The 19,743-nt window shown below is 42.8% G+C and overlaps 1 protein-coding gene across 2 annotated transcripts in view; it reads left to right on the forward strand.

The window, feature by feature from the left end:
• The window catches only part of POLR3B (RNA polymerase III subunit B), a 75,470-nt gene extending 65,694 nt beyond the window's left edge, over positions 1-9,776 (forward strand). For both annotated transcript variants that reach the window (XM_027664939.1, XM_027664949.1), the window contains 2 exons: positions 4,455-4,628; positions 9,219-9,776. In XM_027664939.1, coding sequence (XP_027520740.1) covers positions 4,455-4,628; positions 9,219-9,348 — 304 coding nt within the window. In that variant the 3' untranslated portion in view covers positions 9,349-9,776. The remainder of the gene's footprint in view (positions 1-4,454; positions 4,629-9,218) is intronic.
• The last annotated feature ends 9,967 nt before the right edge of the window (positions 9,777-19,743 follow it).

Consider the following 19,743-nt stretch of genomic DNA (forward strand, 5'->3'; position numbering starts at 1 on the left):
TGCCAGAAAATTTATTTCCAGCTAATCTTGAATATTCTAGCAAAGACTATTCCAAATGTCCTTTGCCATTCTTTCTATACTGTTATGTACACCGTTGTACCTCACCTGCTTGCATGGTGGTACTCTTTGACCAGTCAAAATTTGTACTGATTCTGACAGTAGAAATCTCTGTACTGTTTTTAAGATGTAAGCACAGCCGTGTCTATCCTGCCCTTACTCTTCCCTATAACAATCATCATTCATATTCTTTAATTCTTAATTTATTTTTATGCCTCTTATCATATGCATGGATCCACTTCCCTTGCTCTGTCTGTCTGCACAATAAGTTAGCAAGTCTGTCCTCTTAATGGGTGCAGCTTCTACTTGTTGATGTGCTATTAGAGAATGGAGGTGCAGGTCTCTGCTGTACTTGATACAGAGGTGTCTTTATCTTTTGCTTTTCATTGCATATTTCCTATGCCTTTTTGCTTTCCAACCTCACACTGTCTGTAGGACAAACTGAAGTTGTCTCGCATTGTCCGTGGAAGTAAATACCAAGGAAAGAAATCATGACAAGTGCTCGTAGTTCTTGTCTGAACTTTTCCATCAGCCACACTGAGAAAAGCAAGTGTAGCACAACCATTATTTCCTACCACAACTGCTTGCTTATATGAACATAAATGATATTCCCAAATAATAGCCCATCTACCCCATTTTCTCTTCTTCAGCGTGTTAGGCATCTTATTGGTGCTTCACATGAAAATTAAAACTCTCTGTCTTAGCTAACAGTGCACAGGGTTTACTGGACCTCCTGGCTTACCCAACTCCCTTGCTCTGCTTTTGTACTGTTTCCCCAACTTGTCAGCTGTTTAGAGGTACTGAATTTAAATGAAATCTAAATTCCAAGTCAGCATAATGTTTATATGTAAAGATGAAAGTGGTGTTATTTCCCCCACCCCTTACTTTCTGCAAATTCTTTGTTCCAGTCAGTAGCATCATACTGTGTAACTCCAGCTCTTTATCTGACTTTCAGGAAAGCTAGTGGATGCTCAATTTATGCTGCCTCCTGACTAGTCTTTTAGGAATTTTCTTTTTTCTCCTCAACTAATTAAACATTTGTTATTGCTACTGCCTCTGCGGAGAAAGTCTGCTTTGCCAGCTTTCATACTCACTATTGTTTTATCATCCATTGCACTTCCTGGAGAGTAGATTGCATCTAACATTCTTTTTTGATTTCAGAAGTAATCCTGTAAGAGCTTCCAATGTGGAATTTGGCTGTCACTGTCTTGAAAAGCATTTTGTTATATATCAAATGTACCTTAACTGACAGAGCAAAGCTATATTTCCATCAAGACTTGAGCTTCTTGAACATCACTGATTCTAGTTATTGTCCTGATTAAAACAAGACTTTGTAGAATTACAAAGCAACACTTTTTGTCAACACAGTCAAAACCCACCAGGATGTTGCTCCTGAATTGGTACTTGTTAAATGAACCTCAATACTTAATTTCAATGCCATGAGTAGTTGACAATTAATTTATAACATAGTTCAATATATGGTGTTGCCCAGATACCCAGTCCTGCTAAACCTTTGTAATAGATAAGCTGGTTTTAATTTTTCTTACAAGAGAGCAATATAAGCTTTCTATACATGTATGGTTGTTCTGATGGACATTGTCAGAGCCAGTTCCTGTCATACTGCAGGGAAGCAATGTGATGACACTGGTCAGGGCTCCTCTCTGTGCTCTGGGGCTGGGAGAGGACAGTACTCCCTCCTGCTTCAGGCAGTGTTTTTTAGATAATACTCCACTTCTTGGACATCAGTGTTTCAGCCAACTACTCCATTTCGAATTAGCCGCTGGTTTTCCCTAACAGACACAAGGGAGATCTGCTGAGACCTACAAGGCCTACTTTTATTCATGGGGGTAGACTTATTTCTCTCCACTGGCCAATGAAATAAGGAACAAGACCATTAAGCTGAACGCACTGTTCTTGCAGAAAATGCAGAATTAGTGCAAATGAGTTCTTAGTGTGCTTAAAAACACTGAAATTAATTGTTTATGCTTTTTTCTAAAGGCAGCAGTTAAGTAGAATGAAGATCAATTGGCCTTATTTTTTATTTAAAGAGTCACTGTGGGTTTTTTAGCATTTAAGGATTTTACGAACTTACCTTTTTTTCTTAATATTAAAAATACCTCTTTTTAATGATATTCCCAATCTTGTTTTCAAGAGTCTGCTTTGTTTTCTGATGTTATATTTAGAATAAAGAAAGAAGTTAGTTGCCCAGGGCAACAGCTGCAGTGTACGTGTGTATAGAGGGAAATGGGAAGCTCAAATGCTTTATAAATACTGTTTAAACATAATCAACAACTTTTGGTTGTGAGGAATTTTCAAACTCATGTGAGCTGGAAGAAGAATCTAATAGACTTAGGAAGCAGAAGATAGACTTCTTTCAAAGGCCCAGTCTCAATACTGAAATTTTTGATACTTAAGAAAAAAATATTTTTTAGGTAGGGAGGTTTTTGTTTTCTTTTCTTTTAATGAGGTCATACTGACAGTGGGAGTGAAACATAAAAAAGCTTAAGGTTCGAGTTGTTTTTTTTGGGGGGGGGCTTTTTGTATTTTTTTAATGGGATTTCATCAGCCTTAGAAATCTTCATCCTGTATCTGTTGGAAAACCCATGGCATATCAACCCATGGAGTTGAGGCACCATAATTTTTCAAGAGGTTTTATCTTCCCACAGTTGGATTGAGGCTTTATTTGGGCTCATGTTTATATAGCTATTTTGCCATTTTATCCTGTGGAACAGCACCTGGTGAAACTTCTAAAAGTAGGCTAATGCATTAAATAATATTGTAAAAATCAGTTTGTAAAAAGAAGTCGGGCACTTCTAGCACTGTAGCAAATACCTGTATCATTGGAGGTCCAAACTGCTTTTAAAATCTGCCTCTTGGGACTTCAGAAGAGAAACTGCATTCACCACAGGGTTAGTCCTTTAAAACACATCTGAACAGTGATGGTGCCATCCTCTGGGGAGGGGGCCCTGCAGAGTTTAATCAGGATGTAAACAACTTCCATCCATTCTCCCAACAGTGGGAAAAACAGAAGGTTATATGAATGAAAAGGATGATTTGAATTACAAGCAGATTAGTTTTAAAGTTCCAGTGTGGTCAAAGTAAGAGAAACTACTTCTCCCTAAAAACAAATACAACTTATATCTTTAGAAGATATTTTGGTCTGGTAATTAGATGTATTTTTTACTTGTTACAAAAAATTATTAGATATTGAAAACTTTTATAAATCCGTTTCTCTGAGTTGCAATAAGTTGGCAAAGCCTTTTTTTTTAATGTCTTCAAAAATTCAGTTGTTTGAAATAGTATTAACAAAATATACTCCAAAAATTATAGGCCAGATCTGTCATTGAATATTCTAGGTGAAGTGCAGTGCTACAGGCATCGGAAACAGCCCGGAAACAGGAGGTTTCGTTGAGCAGTTAAGCCTCAGTAACATTTTTTAAATTTCTTCTCCTTGCTGTCACATTTCAGGAAATATATGAAGATTGAAATATTTAATAAATATATAATAAATGTGTTTAATATAATAGTGCTTCAGGAATTTAGGATTGGTTTTGCCTCATAGTTTGCTCTGATATTTACAACTTAAGTGTTACAGCATTGTGCTAGTACATGAGAGTAGAACTGATACTGTACAAAATTGCAGTAAATAATATATTGTACCTTACCTTTTTACCTCAACATCTTTAGTATGTACTTACATTGCTTTGTTAAAACTTTCCTCTAGCACTATAAGGACAGGGAATCTTCCCAAACAATAAATAAGAGTTTGACTTGTGTTGAGGAACTAGAAAACCAGGAACCTATACAACACAAAAATCAGTCTATTAGCCATCAGACATGAAAAAAACCCCAAAAACAACTAAATAAATGCTACTTAAAAAATAAAAAGAGTAGGATTTCATAATGAGTTAACAATATGTGTACTACTTGTTTGCTGATTTATTTTGGTATTCTCTCCCAGATCAGAAACATTTTTATTTTAAGAATTTAGGTTTAGCTGTAGTTCAGCTGAAACATTAGGTTGATGATTGATTTATTAACTGGTGAATATTGATTCATCATTCAGCTACGAACTATAATGAATATCAAAAAAGAATGCCAGATCTGTGTCCTGATTGTCTTGGATACTGTTCTATCTCTTCTTGTTCTCACTGACTCAGCTACATTCTGTGAGGTGGAGTTGGGGCCTGATGCTGCAGTTGCTGTTCACAGAACTAAACTACATCATATTGCTAGTGCAGGAGCAACACATTTGTGAGATCAGCAACTCTGGTTTGTAGACCGCAGTTGTCCATTGATCTTGTACTCTTCCTGCAGTTTGAAGACAGTCATTCCTAGAGTGATAGAATGTATGTTCTGGAATACTTACTGCTTTTTTTCAAATATTTATTTCAAAGGCAACCCACTGAAGGTCGATCCCGTGATGGTGGTTTACGTCTTGGGGAGATGGAACGGGATTGTTTGATAGGTTATGGAGCCAGCATGCTTCTGTTGGAGAGACTGATGATTTCAAGTGATGCCTTTGAAGTGGATGTTTGTGGACAGTGTGGCTTGCTGGGGTACTCTGGCTGGTAAGTTGTCAAGTAAATATGCCTCTGTGCAACAGAACTTTCTCCTTGGTCATAGTGCTACTCCATTTTCAGCTGCTCACATACACCAATTAACAGTCCTATGCATCTTAATCACAAGAGTGTCAATGTTCTAAATTGATATTTGGAAGATTTTTGACAGGGGATGGTTCTTTGTTGTGGTCTGATTGGAGTTAGTACTAATTTGAGTGTGTAATCAATGGCCCAGGGATCTCTCCTGTTGTGGGAGCACAGGTATTCCCATCCACAGCCATGGATCCAGCTGTGCTTGTGGAAAATGTTCCTTTCAGTCTGTCTGCTGATTTCCATCCCATCCTTGCAAGGGATTATCAAACGCCCAATTATATCATCTGTTTTTCATAAAGGGGAAAATCACTGTGTCAATGTACTTGACATTTCTGCCATCAGAAATGAGGTGACTAGCTAGGCTGGTTGTACACCTTCTTGGTACAATCACTTGTCAAACCTCACAAGGCTGAAGAGAGACGGTGGGCACAGAAGAATAGGAGAAGAAAGCAACATCCCCTGCTTTCTTGTTCTCTAGCTGTGGAGTTCATCATACCATGCATGTGTTCTGTCCCTCCCAAATGCCTTTTGCTTTGTAGTCTTGTAAAACAAGGAGTTCCTCTTCGAAGCATCAGACAAGTGCACCAATCCCATGTTGGAACTTGAGAGACAAGCATCTGTTTGAAAATTCAGATGGCTTTGCCCACCTGCATTGTCCCTAAGCAGCTTCTCTCTAGACTAGCTTATGGTTTTGCTGTCTTAATCTGAGACCTAAACCAGTACTGAGTTTGTCTCCAGCAATCAAACTTTTTTCATGTAAGGGAAACATAGAACTGGATGTCAAAGCTGTGTGGAGCTCATGATTTGTAGCACTGTGTGCTTTGCTTTAGCCATCTTTTCTCTTCAGGAGTTTTGAGATGCTAGATTTAAAGTTACCCTGTAGCATGCTGAAAATACACCACTATTATGAGAAGATAGGCAAACTTCTGGTTATGTTCTTTAGAGGTGAGGGAAACATTTTGCTTTAGCTTGGTTTTGTTTTAGCCAGGCAGAAAAACAGACTTATGAGACTGATGGGAATTTGAGATACAACGTTCTTACAAGCTTTGTGAAAACAGGTGACCTGGAATCCCATGACTAAGGGAGGAAAAAATAAATGGTGTGAGTTCAATTTACAAGTTACTCTAATATTTAGGGCAGGGAAAGATGGAGAGTTTGAAAGAGCAGGAGAAAGATTGATTTCTAAACACCTCAAAAGAACATTGTGTTGGAAACTTTCCACATCTTGGATATCAATATCAATCTATTGGGAGAGGCAGGAAATCGGACTTTATTCACTTTAGTGCTTCAAGAGTGATTTTTCCATGATATAATGAAGTAGGGAAGTAAGGTGTGTTCTCAGTTTGTAGGTGTGTAAAAGTGGCAGCTACTGTTTCTGCCCTTGATCAGTCTGTTCTTCTAAGCTTGTGGCTTCTGGCCAGAAATCATGCACCATATTTGTCTGCTAACAAGAGCAGTTCTGCTCCTTGTGGATCAGAAGTTCAGACAGAGGTAGGTAAACACGTGTAATCCAGAGGCAAGATGAGGCCTACTCTGTGCATCCTGTTGTGGTTGATGATTTTTAGTTGGGCGTGGCCCTGCTGGCTTTTGTACAGTAACTCTTTTTGAGAGTCCTGTTTTGCTTGAGTGTGTGTTCACTGCTTCTAAGAACTGAGGCCTTTTTCTGATCCAGGTCTCTTAAAACTACTACAATGCAAATAATAGTTGAAGGAAATTGTGTGAAAGGAGGGACATGCCATAAGTCAAACAACCAAACACTTCTAACAGTGTAAAGTATTGCCTTAAAAAGAAACTTGCGTGCAGATACAGCTCAATTATTTTTTTAATAAGACCTTGACTTTCAGAGCAGTCCTTGAAGATTTTCAGAGCCCACAGGAAGTGAGGGTGCCTTGAAGAAAATTAGGAATTTGAACTTTAGGAGTAATATTACATTTTATTTTTAAGATGTTGTCAATACATTTTGTTTCTTTGAAGTTCGCAGCAAACCTTAGTAACTCCTTAAATAACTGTGAAAGAAACTACTGTCTCAGACAGAGCCAGACATTCTTGCAATCTGACTCTGTGAAAAGCTGTCTGATGTGTGAGTAATCAATAAGAGAAAGTTTCTGCTAAATTATATGCTGTGTCTACCAGTAGCTGAAGCAAGTGGCCCTATAATGAGCATCACAGTAGAGACCAAGTCATTAAGAGAAACTTCCAAACAGGCCTTTTCAGTCACTCTGGCGTTAATAAGACATTGCTGCAAGAAACCTTTTAGAAACATTGTTTGGTGGCTAGCATTAAGAGTGCATTTCTTAAGGAAGATGAGCCTTTCTTCTCAGACAAGGACTTAGCCACTGGATATGTTTTTCTGCAAGACAGTAACGGCAGATCAGTGTTGGGGCCTGAACTGGTGTTTTTGCAGAGGAAGGAGGCTGTTGTGGCAGTGACAGAATTTGTCCCTGTAGAAAATGCAGTTGAAACTTACTATGATGTACTGGTTTTATGCAAATTTTCCAACTTTGCTGTTGTACAGATGCTCAGGGGCAGAACTCCACTGAATGCAACGAGCAGAATTTGGTCCTTTTTTGATGATACTTTGAGGAGTTACTCTGACTGTGAGCACTTTAACAAATACATGAAGAAAAATTTTGTTTCTGGTTCAGGTTCAGCCTTGATACAGTTGCCTTTTCCTAACCAGTTTAGTATCAATTCTAGTACCAAATGGTCTTTCCAGTACTTGTTTCTGGGATCTGTTTGACGAGAGTTTTGTGCTTACTGCACCTTAAACTTTCTGGGTGGTCCCCACCAAAGTACAAAGCAGGCCCAGAATGGTGTAGTGAGTAGTCTCTGCTCCTCAGTCTCTAGGAGCTCTAATCAGATGCCAAACATCTTGCAGCAGAAGAGTTGTATCTTGTCAGGCTTCCAAAGCTTGCAAGGCTGTTCCTGTTGAGAACAACTGCTTGCTTGTTGTCATCGGAGAACAGCTCCTGTTTAGATCACTTCCTCCCACCATAAAAATATACCTATCCCTATAAATATGGACTGGGAGAACAGTCCAGCAATAAACCTGCAGTTGAGGTCTATTCTGTTTTAAAGGCCTGCTAACATTTCCCTTACCTAACAGTGTCCGCAGGAGAGAGCATGTTCCAGGGAAACACCTAATTCAGTCTATTACCTTCTTACTGCCTATAGTCAGATTTAGACAAAGCTAAAGCAATTACTGGGAATAAATAAAGCTTAATTCCTCATCACAAACTGCAGAAATGTAATTTAGACTTCTGTACCATTGGCTAAAAGTTTTCTTGGTTTAGAAAAAAAAGAAAAAAAACGCATGTGAAAGTCAAGGCAACTACAGTTTTCTTGGAAAATAACCAGCTCTTTGACATGCTCCTAAAGTCTGTTTGTACAAGAACTAGCAGACTCTGAAAAAGTAACTGGAAGACTAATGCCAACCCTCATAACCAAGAACTTTACCATTGGACCTGACCCCACTGACTTCCACATGCTGTAGGTCAGGTTGTTCATTGGTAACAGAAACAAGACTAAGCACTGGCTTTATTGTAGATGCTGACTCTCAGCCTCATTCTGTACCTCAGAAACTTGTAGAAGTTTTGCTAATTCTTCCTTAATTGGATCTTCAGACTAGTCACTCTCTGTTCCCAAAGAACTGGTTTTTGCAACTCTCCAAAACCAGAAGATGGAATATACAGAAGAATGAGGAACTAGGGAGGTTGGAAAATTATAAGAAATATATTTAATTTTCATTGTGTATACACAGAGTAAGAAATTAAATAATTTAAACAGTTTCTACCACCACTGAACTTGAGTCCCAATACTGGAAAGATGGCTGAGTGACTAGCCTATATATTCCTTATGTAGTCAAGTTTATATGACAAAAAATTCCTTCCCTCCAGAATTTTAAGATCATTATTTGAGCAGAGAACACAAAGAATGTGTGTTAAAGCAGTTATACTGGTTTTCTAACTTGACTAAAGCTTTGGCTATTCACACAGATGTAAGATGAGAGGTGCCTCTTTTCTAGAAAGTGAAATTATTTGAGATATTATAGGGTGAAACTGCGTATAAAGAACCTTCTTTCTTCCTGCATCTTTATTTTGTGACCTATATATAAGACAGAAACCAGACCATTAACCATTTTTTGAGAAACACTTAGCTTTGTTCACCTCCTTTCTGTTGTTAAGCAGTGCTGAATTTGTGTTGGCAGTTATGTGAGTGGTGAAGAAGTAGAAGTCAGTCCTGCTCAGCTCCTGAGCATTGTGATTGTCCTCCAAGAAAAGTGCAAGTTTAACATTAAGCTCCTATTGGCTTCAGTCAGATTATTTAAGGGCTTAAAGTTATGACTTACTTAAGTGCTAAAATGTGTCTCAAGCACTTTGCGCTTCCTAGGACTGAGGCCACTGTTTAAATGCAGGTAGACAAAGAAACCAGTGGCTAATGGCAGTTGTTTGCTGCAGAAATTAATTTATGGACCAACTCTGACTTTCTTTTTATTTGTTTCCCTAGGTGCCACTACTGCAAATCGTCGTGTCATGTGTCTTCCCTGCGCATACCTTATGCCTGTAAACTTTTATTCCAAGAACTGCAGTCAATGAACATCATACCTAGGCTAAAACTAGCTAAGTACAATGAATGAACAAGATGAAAAAGATAGAAAAACATACCTTAAGAATTGAAATCCAGCATATACAACTGGGAGGTTTTTTGGTGAACGGGAATACCTCTAAAACCGGAGTGGGTAGAAGGGAGGTGCAAGACAGTAAGAAATCTTTCTTACGTATCCTCCCCATTTTTAAATTGACATGAAAGAGTATGTCAGCAAAATACGCTGGGAGCAGTTCCAAAAGCCTTGATTAGTCGTGAACAGGACATGTGGGAATTGTGGAATAAGACCATGATCCAGCAAAGCATTTGGATTACTTCAGACAATCCCATGCTTGCTTTTGAAAAGTTCTTTGCTGGACTAGGGCTCAAGCTGAGCTAAATACACATCTTATTCATAGAGGTTAAAAATGTTTTCCAGAACAGTGTAATATGAAAGATTAATAAATGTTTTAAATAATACTGGGTGAATATGTTGATAGTTGTGTGAGGATGGTAAAGCCTTGTCATGTCTAAACCATTTTCCTCTTCCTATAGCGTTTTGTTAAAGCGTTGAAATTTTCTTAAGTAGTGTCAAGCTTAGAGAAATTAAACTGCTTTCTCAAGAACTTGATATCAGACATTTTGAGTGAAATTTCAATGTGCAGGTGCATTTCTCTGCAAGCAATGGTGTGATTGTGCAGGTAATCTGCTTTCAGCTGAATGTGCTCAGTTTGCATGAAGTTCAAGGGAGGAGGTGACTGCACACATAGCAAGTGCATAATACAGCTTACAGATACCCATTCAGTTTCTACTGAGTGTAGTAGATTTGATAATACACTGGCTCAAAGCCCTGAAAAGATAGGCTGCAAACACTGGTAATGATATTTGCTGTCATAGGACTGTAGAACTTTTTTAATATATGGGCATAACTACTTTTTAGGAACAAAACTAGGCATACAAAGAACAAGAAATCCTTCACTGACAGTGAAGCAGGTTTGAATGACCTGAAAGGATTTAGAAAGGGAACAGCTGAATTTTTTCATGAGATCTAAGGCCTAGAACTAAAGCAGTGGATGAACTAAGAGTAACTTAGTACCCTAAACTCACCTGAGCCCTTACTCAGCAAAGCATGGTGTTAACTCTTTAAGCAAAGGAGTAGTCCCACTGAAGTCCACATGAGGTCTGTTCATGTCCATGTGCTTCAGTGCAAAGCAGCACTCTGGATCAGTGAGGATACAGAACACTGCCTATCATGTGAAAGTCCTGAGTTGCTCTTTGTCTCCTCATATGGCTGAATTGTGCATGCTGATCCTGCTGATCCTGTTGATCCTGACACTGTTCATGCAGTCATGTTGCTTCTGTTCTCTTAGCTGCTTAAGGAGCACAGATGAGCATCAACCTGAGTAGGCTTGCTTTTTAAGCTTCCACCAAAATGCTTGAAATAGTAGTTTTGTGTTTTGGCCTAAAAGTCAAGTCTGAAGAAACAGATTCTACTTTTCTTCACTTTTTTCCTTTTTTTTTTTTCCTTTTTATTTGCAATTGGACTAATGACAACACAGATGTCAACACAGCACATTTGGATTGGAAAAGCTCTTGAAGCACTTCTACCAGAATCTGAATAGCTCGGGGTTATTTACAAAGAGTTATAGAAGAGTGACTGCTTCGAACTGGAGGAAGAGGTTAACCAAAAGCCCCAACCAAATGAACAACCTGTGCTTTGGTGCCTGAGATGGCCCAGCTGCCGCTCGGGAGCACCAGCAGAGGGAGTGAGCCTCTAAGGCTACGTGCTGGCCTGTACCAGGGAAACCTCGCGGAGGATTCTTGCTTGCAAGTCCTCTCTTAAATGGTCTCCCACGTTGAGTGGCTGGAGCTGCAGGACATGAAAGACTGTGCAGTGTGAACAATTACACTTGTGAAAATTTAAGCAGATACAGCAGAGATAGAGGAGGAGCAAAGGAGTGTGCTCATGAGTAACCCCATTGAGAGAACAGGTCTGTGTGTGGACTTGAGGGGGAACCTTGCAGCTGATTTACCTCAAGCCAGTGAAAGCGTGGGAATGAATGGTTTTGTGAGGCTGAAGGAAATCCTCTGAAGGAAATCCTCTGTAATAGCTGAAGTTTAGGAAGAAAGGGACAACTTTAAGAATGATGGATCCAGTAGAACGTAGAAATGAGACATGTCTGGCAGTAAATGGGGGTCACCCACTATCAACTAATCTTATAATAACTACATCAGTTCGATTTACACATCACTGCTGCCTAACCTAAGCCTGTACATACACAGGAGGCTTATTTGAGTGCAAATTTGAGTTGAAACTCTGATTTTCAAGTTTTATCTTTCTCTAAGAGGCTGCCTAAGTTCCCTCATAATAGACACCTGCAAATAATCTCTTGGCAGTGGAATAAGCATTACAAAACCAGCAGCAGAAACGGAACAAACCGCTATGGATTCCTAGAATATGGTTGGTCAAAGTGGCAATTGGAGGATGGAATCTTACTGCAGTCAGGAAAAATTACGTTGCATGGACTGATGAGGTAAAATACATTCTCAGAACTCCAGAGCTGTCACACTACTTTCCTCTGGTGAGCCTCATCTTTGCAGCCCTTTGAATTATCTTCCCAGACAATCTCCCCTCCCCCCCTTTTTATACCATGAATGCTTTCACAAAGAGGTCTTATGTCAGCTCGCGGCTGTACGACCGTAGCTACACTTGCCCAAATCAACCCTGCCATGACTCTGGCTAACTGCTGAATTACATACAATATTCTGAACAACACTTGACAAAATCTGAAGGCGCTAGCATAAGGAGCTGTGACTAGAAAACTACCATGAAGTTTTAATTCCATTGCAACTTCTTTATTCCCTGGATATAGCGTCCAGGACAAGCTTTCTAGAAATGCTGTTCGGCATGAAGGTCACGAGCGTTAGTCCCAGCTGAAATGCTGAATACAGTCCACTTTCTGATATGAGCTAGAGGTGTGTGCTGCGATAGAAAAGATACCTAACTCCACATGGTATGTTTAAGTTGCCATTTACTTTGCAGATAAAGGATTAGAAGCTGTGTACCCTGTTGAATACTGTACATGTCCAGCCCTACTGTTTGGCTGTGAGAAACAGAATGAAGCTGAGGCTGGGCTGCAGGATGCAATGGTGCAGAGCAAAGTACAGGGCTTTTGGCCTGTTCTGGAACTGTGAGCAAGGTAGGTCATTTGTTTAGGGTTCAGGAAAACAGCTTCACTTCAAATCATTTACATAACCCTTACTATTTTTTTACTTTTTTTTTTCTGTAAGGTAAATGTATCTAAACATAGAAACTAGAAAAACAAACTATAAAGAAAAATGAAACCAGACTGGCCAATTTTGGCTTTCGAAGAGGATATATTATGAAATTTGGGCATACTGAGATGTAATAATTTTAAGGTGTGGAAAGTAAAGAGCTCCCACTAACCATAATTGGTTTTGTTTGCAATGTCCATATTTTCATTACAAACAAGCTTCAGTGTGCAGCAAAGAGAGCTTTTAATTCTTTGGACTTCTGACTTGTTGCTTAAACAGGGAGGAAAACAAAGGGAAAATACAGACCCATGATGATGAGAAATCACTGTCTTTTCTCATGTTTTCTAATGGTAAATAGAAAAATATCTGTGGTTTATAGCAAAATGGGAGTACATCATAATTAAAAGCCTATGAAGACTGGAGCTTATTTCACTGGTTAGTGATAACAATGTAATGAATAGTGCTGTGTGTCTGAAAGTGGATTTGGAAGCCCTGCTCAGACCACACCTGTAAAGCCTGATGGCAAGAATAGCTGGCATCACACAGCTGTAAAACCAAACTAGAGGGGCTGAAAATGTATCTGTACTTTCTCTACCTTGAGGCTCCTGAGTACAAGGATGTCCCTAATGTGATGGAGCACAAGCCTTGAAACAACCTGCCTGGCTTGCAGCCCTCCCACGTGATCCACAGGACCCTCCTCAGCCGTGTCCCAGCACAGGCACCTCTGGAGCTGTGGCACTGAGCTGGCTGAACGCTGCTGAGAGCCCCCTCCAGCCAGGCCTCTCCTCCCATTGGAGCTGAGGATTGTTTTACAGCCCATTGCCATTTCAGCAGGGCCACGGGGCACTTGATGAATTCCCGCCTCTGAAGAGGACGTGACTTGCCCAGGGCCACAGAAGGACTGTGCCAGAACTGGGATCAGGGCTCCATGGTCCCCAGGTGCCAGACACGTGCTTGCCTTAAAACTGAGCACTTCATCAAACCGTAAAATCCAGCCAGATGGTGACTCTTTGCTATTATCTGGATCAGTGCTGGGAGGCTTAACGTGTGCAAGGCACGGTGAGGATGCAGATTCCAGTTTCTGTGTCTAAGGCTCAGAAGCCTAGAAAATGGATCCATTATTTAGACCTAAATCGTGCTAGAAACTTGAACATATTGGAACACAAGTTCTGACTTCAGTCCATTCTCCTCATGAAGTGTTTCCATCTCAGCATGGACCCACCAGTTTCAGTGGGTGAGCTCTTTCTCTGGAAAGTTCTTTCAGTGGAGTTCTTTCTTTGGGAAGGGGTAGAGAAGTGCAGGAGTAAGGAAAACTGCTTTGTTGGTCTTACTCTGTCCTGGATATGTGGCCCCAGTCAGACTCTGTGCTTTCAGGTAGCAAAGACTGCATGAATTTAGTTTTGCGTCTCAGCAGTTATTGAAGAACTCACTGTGTGAGTCTAGGAGGCAAAATACACCCTCCTTGCCTTCCATACTTATGAAAATACATCCCAGAACACGAGTACTCTCAGTTAAACACTCCAAACCAAGGTCAGAGCCAATACAGAGAATTTTTAAAGATCCAGTTTTTGAAAAGCAGTTTATATGGCTTTATTCCTGTCCCAAAATCAACAGCAAAGATTTTGTGGTCCACCCAGCAAATGGACTTAGGTCTTTGTTCCATCTTCAAAAAAATCATTCCAAGCTCATGAGCTGCCCATTGCTCTTCGCATCTCACTGCTAGGGGGAAAAAAGAAAAAAAAACCCAACAGCTATATATTTCTCCTAATTGCAGTTATCCCTTTACTTGTTTATGTCCTGAGGCAGGTACCTCTAAGGTGGTTCCAGTGACCACGTATTTTTTCCAATAACTTGGTTGTGCATGTCCTTGTCCCCTCCTCCCAGTCAGTATATAAGCAGAATGTTAGTTCCAAATCAAAAGCAATTCCCTGCTGGTAACTGCAGCAGAGCCTTTGTCTTTCACTAGCATGAGTTTTGGGGAGCTACTGTGACCTATGCATATGCTTTACCATTCCAGACGGTGCATGGTAGTTATTGTCTACTTGACAATAAAACATTATAAACAGAAAAATAACTCAAAAACTAAGAAAGGAATCGGTGTGCTAAATAGCAAAGTTCTAATTTCTTGCTAAAATTGTGTTCTAATAATGGAAACAGTTTTCCCTTGAACTCCTAGTGAATTGCAAACAAACTCTGCATTCAGGCCTCCCCCTGCCAGTCAGAGGCAGGCACTGAAGGTAATTCTCCGTGCTCCAGGCGGATCAAAAGAAGCTTATTATCAGTCTATCATCTAAAAGGATATGACAGCTTCACATCCAGTTGTTCGGCAGCTGAGATGCAGTCTGGAATGGATCTTTTCTGTGTCTGTTGTCTGCAACAGCTTTTAGGGCTGGCTCTTCTTCCAACACACAGTACAAATCCTCTGGTAACTGGTACCAGCCACACACAACAAAAGCCTGCTAAATCTGGTGCAAGCTCAGAAATCGATGACTGCTTGCCCTTTTCTCATACTCGAGTCAGCAAGTGTCTCCCAGACTGAGCATTCTAGGCAGCAGCCCTTGGGACAGGGGTTCTCGACTCCCCTGGATATTGATACTACCCAGAAGAGTGAATTCCCTCCCTCAGTGCGGACTGACCAGTGACCAGTGTGGACAAGATCATTTTGGCAACACTGGCACTGCACTGCTTCATAAACCTGAGAAAACTCGGGCTGAGCAAAGTTCCTTTCACAAGCATTAATAAGAGGAGATCATTTAAGACTGACCTTTGCTCATCTTCAACAAAACTTGGCTTCAGACATGTCTACAGTTACAGCAAGCCAGCCACAATTCAGGTTACTTTTCTTTCAAGCTAAAAGGAAGGTGCCCCCTGCCCAGTCCATGTACAATCCATCATTTGCATGCCTCTGCTCTTCTGCTGCTTTTTCTCCCACATACCTGCATATGTGCCTGCCTTAGCCACTTTCGTGTGGTGCTTGTGTCAGTTAAAGCCTTTTGAAGGAATCGGTGCACGTGTTTACATAGGCAGCCTTTTGATGTTCCTCTTCCAGTTCCTGCATCTGTCAGCATCATGTTCCCCAAGCACATACACAGAGTTGATTCCAGAAGTCATCTGTCAGCTTACTCCGTATCCTGTCCTTCACCTATACGAATAGCTTCCTCAGGGGTGTTAATATATGTAAAATAAAGTTAACATTTCCTGTTCTGGTAATAAAGATGAGTAAGTGGGAAAGAGAAGCCAACACAGAAACAAGATCCTTCTCTCTTTCTTCCACGGGATTTGCCCAGTAGATGAAGATAGCAGAAACAGAGGAACAGGGCTGGGAAGGAGGATGGACAGAAGCATGGGTTCATACTGAGAGGAGGCTGCTGGCTCAGGCAAGAAAATATGGAAGCATTCACAGACCAGAACCACTGCTAAAATAATGAAGTGTCGCTGTGTGTTTGGCTGTTGCCAGCAATCTTACAGCCTGCACAGAGATACATTGGATCCAGAGGGATCCCCTGAGTCACTGAAGTCAGATCCCTGGTATTGCAGAGAACCATTTTACGTGACTCCTTTCACAAGCAATTTATATCCGTTCCTAAAATTAATGCAGGCTCTTGTCCCTGATAGTCTATGGGAAAACTTCTGTAGAACTTCAGCCTAAAGTTGCATTTAAATAGAATTAGCTAAATTAGTAGATAACAGTTTATACTTTTTTGTTCCTGTGCCAGAAGTTTTCTTTTGTTGAAAATGCTTTTCTTGGGTTTTTCCCGCAAAATATTTGTTACAGTTTCATACAGGTATTCAGAGTCTAGTACCAGCATAAGAGGCTTTTTATGGCAAAAAAAGTTTGTGTGGTTACAGCCTACTGGCACAGTCAGCTGCAGAGTGGTAGATGAGAAACTTGCTTTTCTGAAAGATCTCAAATTATCTGAGTGATAAATTGATACGAACTGTCATACTTCCACTCTGCTCTGCTTTGCTAAACCATCAAAAGAAACTCACTATCAGTTGGTCACCTAAAAGGGTATGTCAGCTTTGCCTCCAGTTGTTCAGCAACCTGTAATGTGTCTTCTGTTCCCTTGATGACCCTGTTCTTACCTCCATGCACCAGGACAAGTTTGTATTCTTATCAGAGTCCCTCTCCACTAAAAATACATCATCTGATGCAGTGTAGGGTTAGTGTCTGTATATTTTATGGCTTGTAGATGATCTATGTAGGCGAGAACTTGGAGTGAAAATTCCCAGTTGTGTACTTTTTGCATCCTTACTGAGACCTGCCCGTTGTATCAAATCGAATCCTGGAGCATATATGTTAAAAACAAACAAACAAACAATCAAACTGGTGACTTGCAATGCTTCCATCTGAAAACCATCATCCTGCAGCACAGGAGATGCTCCATGCTTTCAGAAGAATCAAGCATGTGATTCTTTTTAATCAGGTAAGCGAAGTCCAAACAAGAAACAATAATGGAGATATGGAAGTGCACCGAGGTGATCTGAGACACTGAGGGGGGATTAGGTAAGCAGGAAGGCAACATCATCGACATATTCCACAAGGATATGGGGACAGGAACTAACCTGGAAAGGCAGGGGGTAAACACATTGCAACAGTACCTCTGGTCTAACAGAAGTGCTACTGCCCACACATCATCCTCTATAGCAAACATGGCAAAGAACAGCCCAAGCCTGTAGATATCCAGGCTGCACTAAATCCCACCCTTCTCAGCACCCCCAGAAAGAACATAACCCTGTGTTCACAAATCCTGTATTTTTATTTTGCTCATCCCTGGAACATCACAACACGGGAGCAGCTCTCTGAAGGTTTACACCGGTGAAGGCCGAATTTCCACAAGCAGGTGTTCCACGCTCCCAGTAGCCAGGCCACTCCCTGCCGCTGCCCTCCTGCAGCGGGAGCGGGCACCTCCCCGTGCCCGGGAGCGATGGCGAGTGCCCTCGGGCTCCTGCCGGCCCAGGGCTGGGAGCCTCAGTCCCCGGGGCTGCCGAGGGCTGTGACCACCCCTTGGAAGCCATGCAGGCACCAGGTAACTCCCCGCGTACCGGCAGCGCCGGCAGCATCTCCTGGTTTTTAAAACTAACGCTAGTTCCAAAACTCCTCCGAGACGAGCCCTGCTCAAAGATAAAAATATCCCTCACGTTTTCGTGGGGCTTCTGCCTCCCCACATGGCCCGGGGCTCTCCCAAAAAGGGCAGGCCCCTTACCCACGGGCTTCCCTCGGGGCTTGCACCATCCGCGGTAAAGCCTTGGGAGAAAGAGAAAAGGGGGAAAACCATAAAAAGGTGGGGAAATGTCCCTGTTTTAGAGGTGGCAATTAAAAATATCCTCACCCACACCGTAAGGCCCACAGGGCGTTTAGCGGTGGGGCTGAGCGTGTCCCCCTCGCTGTGCGAGCGGGATGCCGGTCCCGATGCCGGCGGGTGTGAGGGAGGCGAGCGGGTCAGGGCCCCGCGGGGGCGGCAGCAGGTGGCCGAGAAGCCCCGAGGAGGCCGGGGCGGGGGTGATGGGACCTGGCGGAGAAGGCCGGAGCAGCAGCAGGAGCCGCGGGCCGCGCCGTCGAAGGGAGGCGGCAGCACAGGGCCCGTCGTGCCTGTCCCGCCTGGGCCCCGGTGCGGTGCCACCTGGGACAGGGCCAGCCCCGGCGGCACAGGGGTGGTGGAGGGAAGGGAGGTATGGAAATCCGCCGTCGAGAAAGCACAGAACCCTTTCTTTGGGTTGGAGTTGGTTTTTGGCAGAGAAGGGGGCAGAGGGAGGAGAAACATCAGCCTCCCCGCGCCTTGCTCCCGCCTCGCCCGACAAATACCCGCGGCGGGCAAAGCCGGCCGGCCACCGCGAGAGCTTCTCCGCCGGCCCTGCACTCGGTTTTCGCACTGTGTCTCTCCGGTATTATTTTTACCGGCTTCCTCTCCGTGCACACTGGGCTCCCCGCGCCAAAACTCAGCCAGGGGGTGCGCACCGGCCGCCCCCCGCTGCCCGCCCGCCTGCCTCGCCGGGGCCGAGGTGCCCCGCGTCTCCCCCGCCGCCGGCCCGCCTGGGGATGAGAAGGCACTGCGGAGCGCCAGGCTTCCCCTTTAACAACCTCGCCGCTTGTTTTGCTGTGTGGGGTTGGTGGTTTTGTTGTTTTCCTTTTTTTTTTTTTTTTCCCCGAAGGGGAGAGGGAAGGGGGGTAGTCTGGGTGTAGGGAGGGGAGAGGGGGAGAAGAGTGGAAAACGTTGGCTCTGTCCATGGTCAAAGTAATTCAGCTATAATCCCCCTTTCTCTTCCTCTCCTGGAGCTCTATTCATATTCTAATCACAGCTTTTCCTTCCCTAAACCAGCCACTTTTATCAGAGCCCTAGCTTTGCACTTTTACTTCCACTTCCAGCACATACAACCGCATGCAGAATAAGCAACTTTTTCCAGCCTCTGTCCTGCCTGCCTCTCCCCCCTCAATCCTCTAACCCGAAATGGGATCTTCGCATCCTCGGACTAAAGCTGGGAGGCAACACCAGTTCGAAAACGCACCCGTTCGATTCTTCATTTCTCTTGGCAGTCGGGATCACCCAACCCCCTGCTTTCCACCGGGTCCCACGGAAAGCTCTCCGGGCCAGCCGCTCTCCGCTGCCAGACAAGCCGGTGGCAGGCGGCCCCCACCCCGTCTTGCCCTCGCTCCCCGAGGCCCGGGGAACGCATGGGAGTCCCTGCCGCATGACTGCAGTGCCAGCATCACTTGCCGAGACACTGGCTACTTCTCTCTCCCCTCACACCCCCCTTTCCTACCCACACACATCGCCCTTTTTAAATTTTTATTATTCTACAATAAACTAAACTTACAAGATACTTGGGAAGCTAGGCAGCTTCCAATGCCATGTGCCCGCTAAGGATCCCAACTCAGAGCCCATCGGGAGGAGGAGAATGAGGAGGAGGAGGGGAGCTCGGCCGCGCTGCACGCACACTCGGCAGCCCCAAAGAACACAACCCCAAACCTACTGCCCGTTTGAAGATCTAAGCCAATTTTGATCTCGGGCTGTAATGAGCCAAGGACCTTGGGTGGGGGCTGGGGGAGGGAAGGGAGGAGTGGAAAGACCGCTGGAACTTTAAATAAGAAAAACGTTTCTAATGCTCTAATAGAAGAGGGAAGTCGAAGTGTTGGGATTGCGTAGATCTAAGGCCCCCCTTTTTGGAGGAA

The sequence above is a fragment of the Corapipo altera genome, unplaced genomic scaffold, assembly GCF_003945725.1.
Source record: "Corapipo altera isolate COAL_440 unplaced genomic scaffold, ASM394572v1 1, whole genome shotgun sequence".
Classification (NCBI taxonomy): Eukaryota; Metazoa; Chordata; class Aves; order Passeriformes; family Pipridae; genus Corapipo; species Corapipo altera.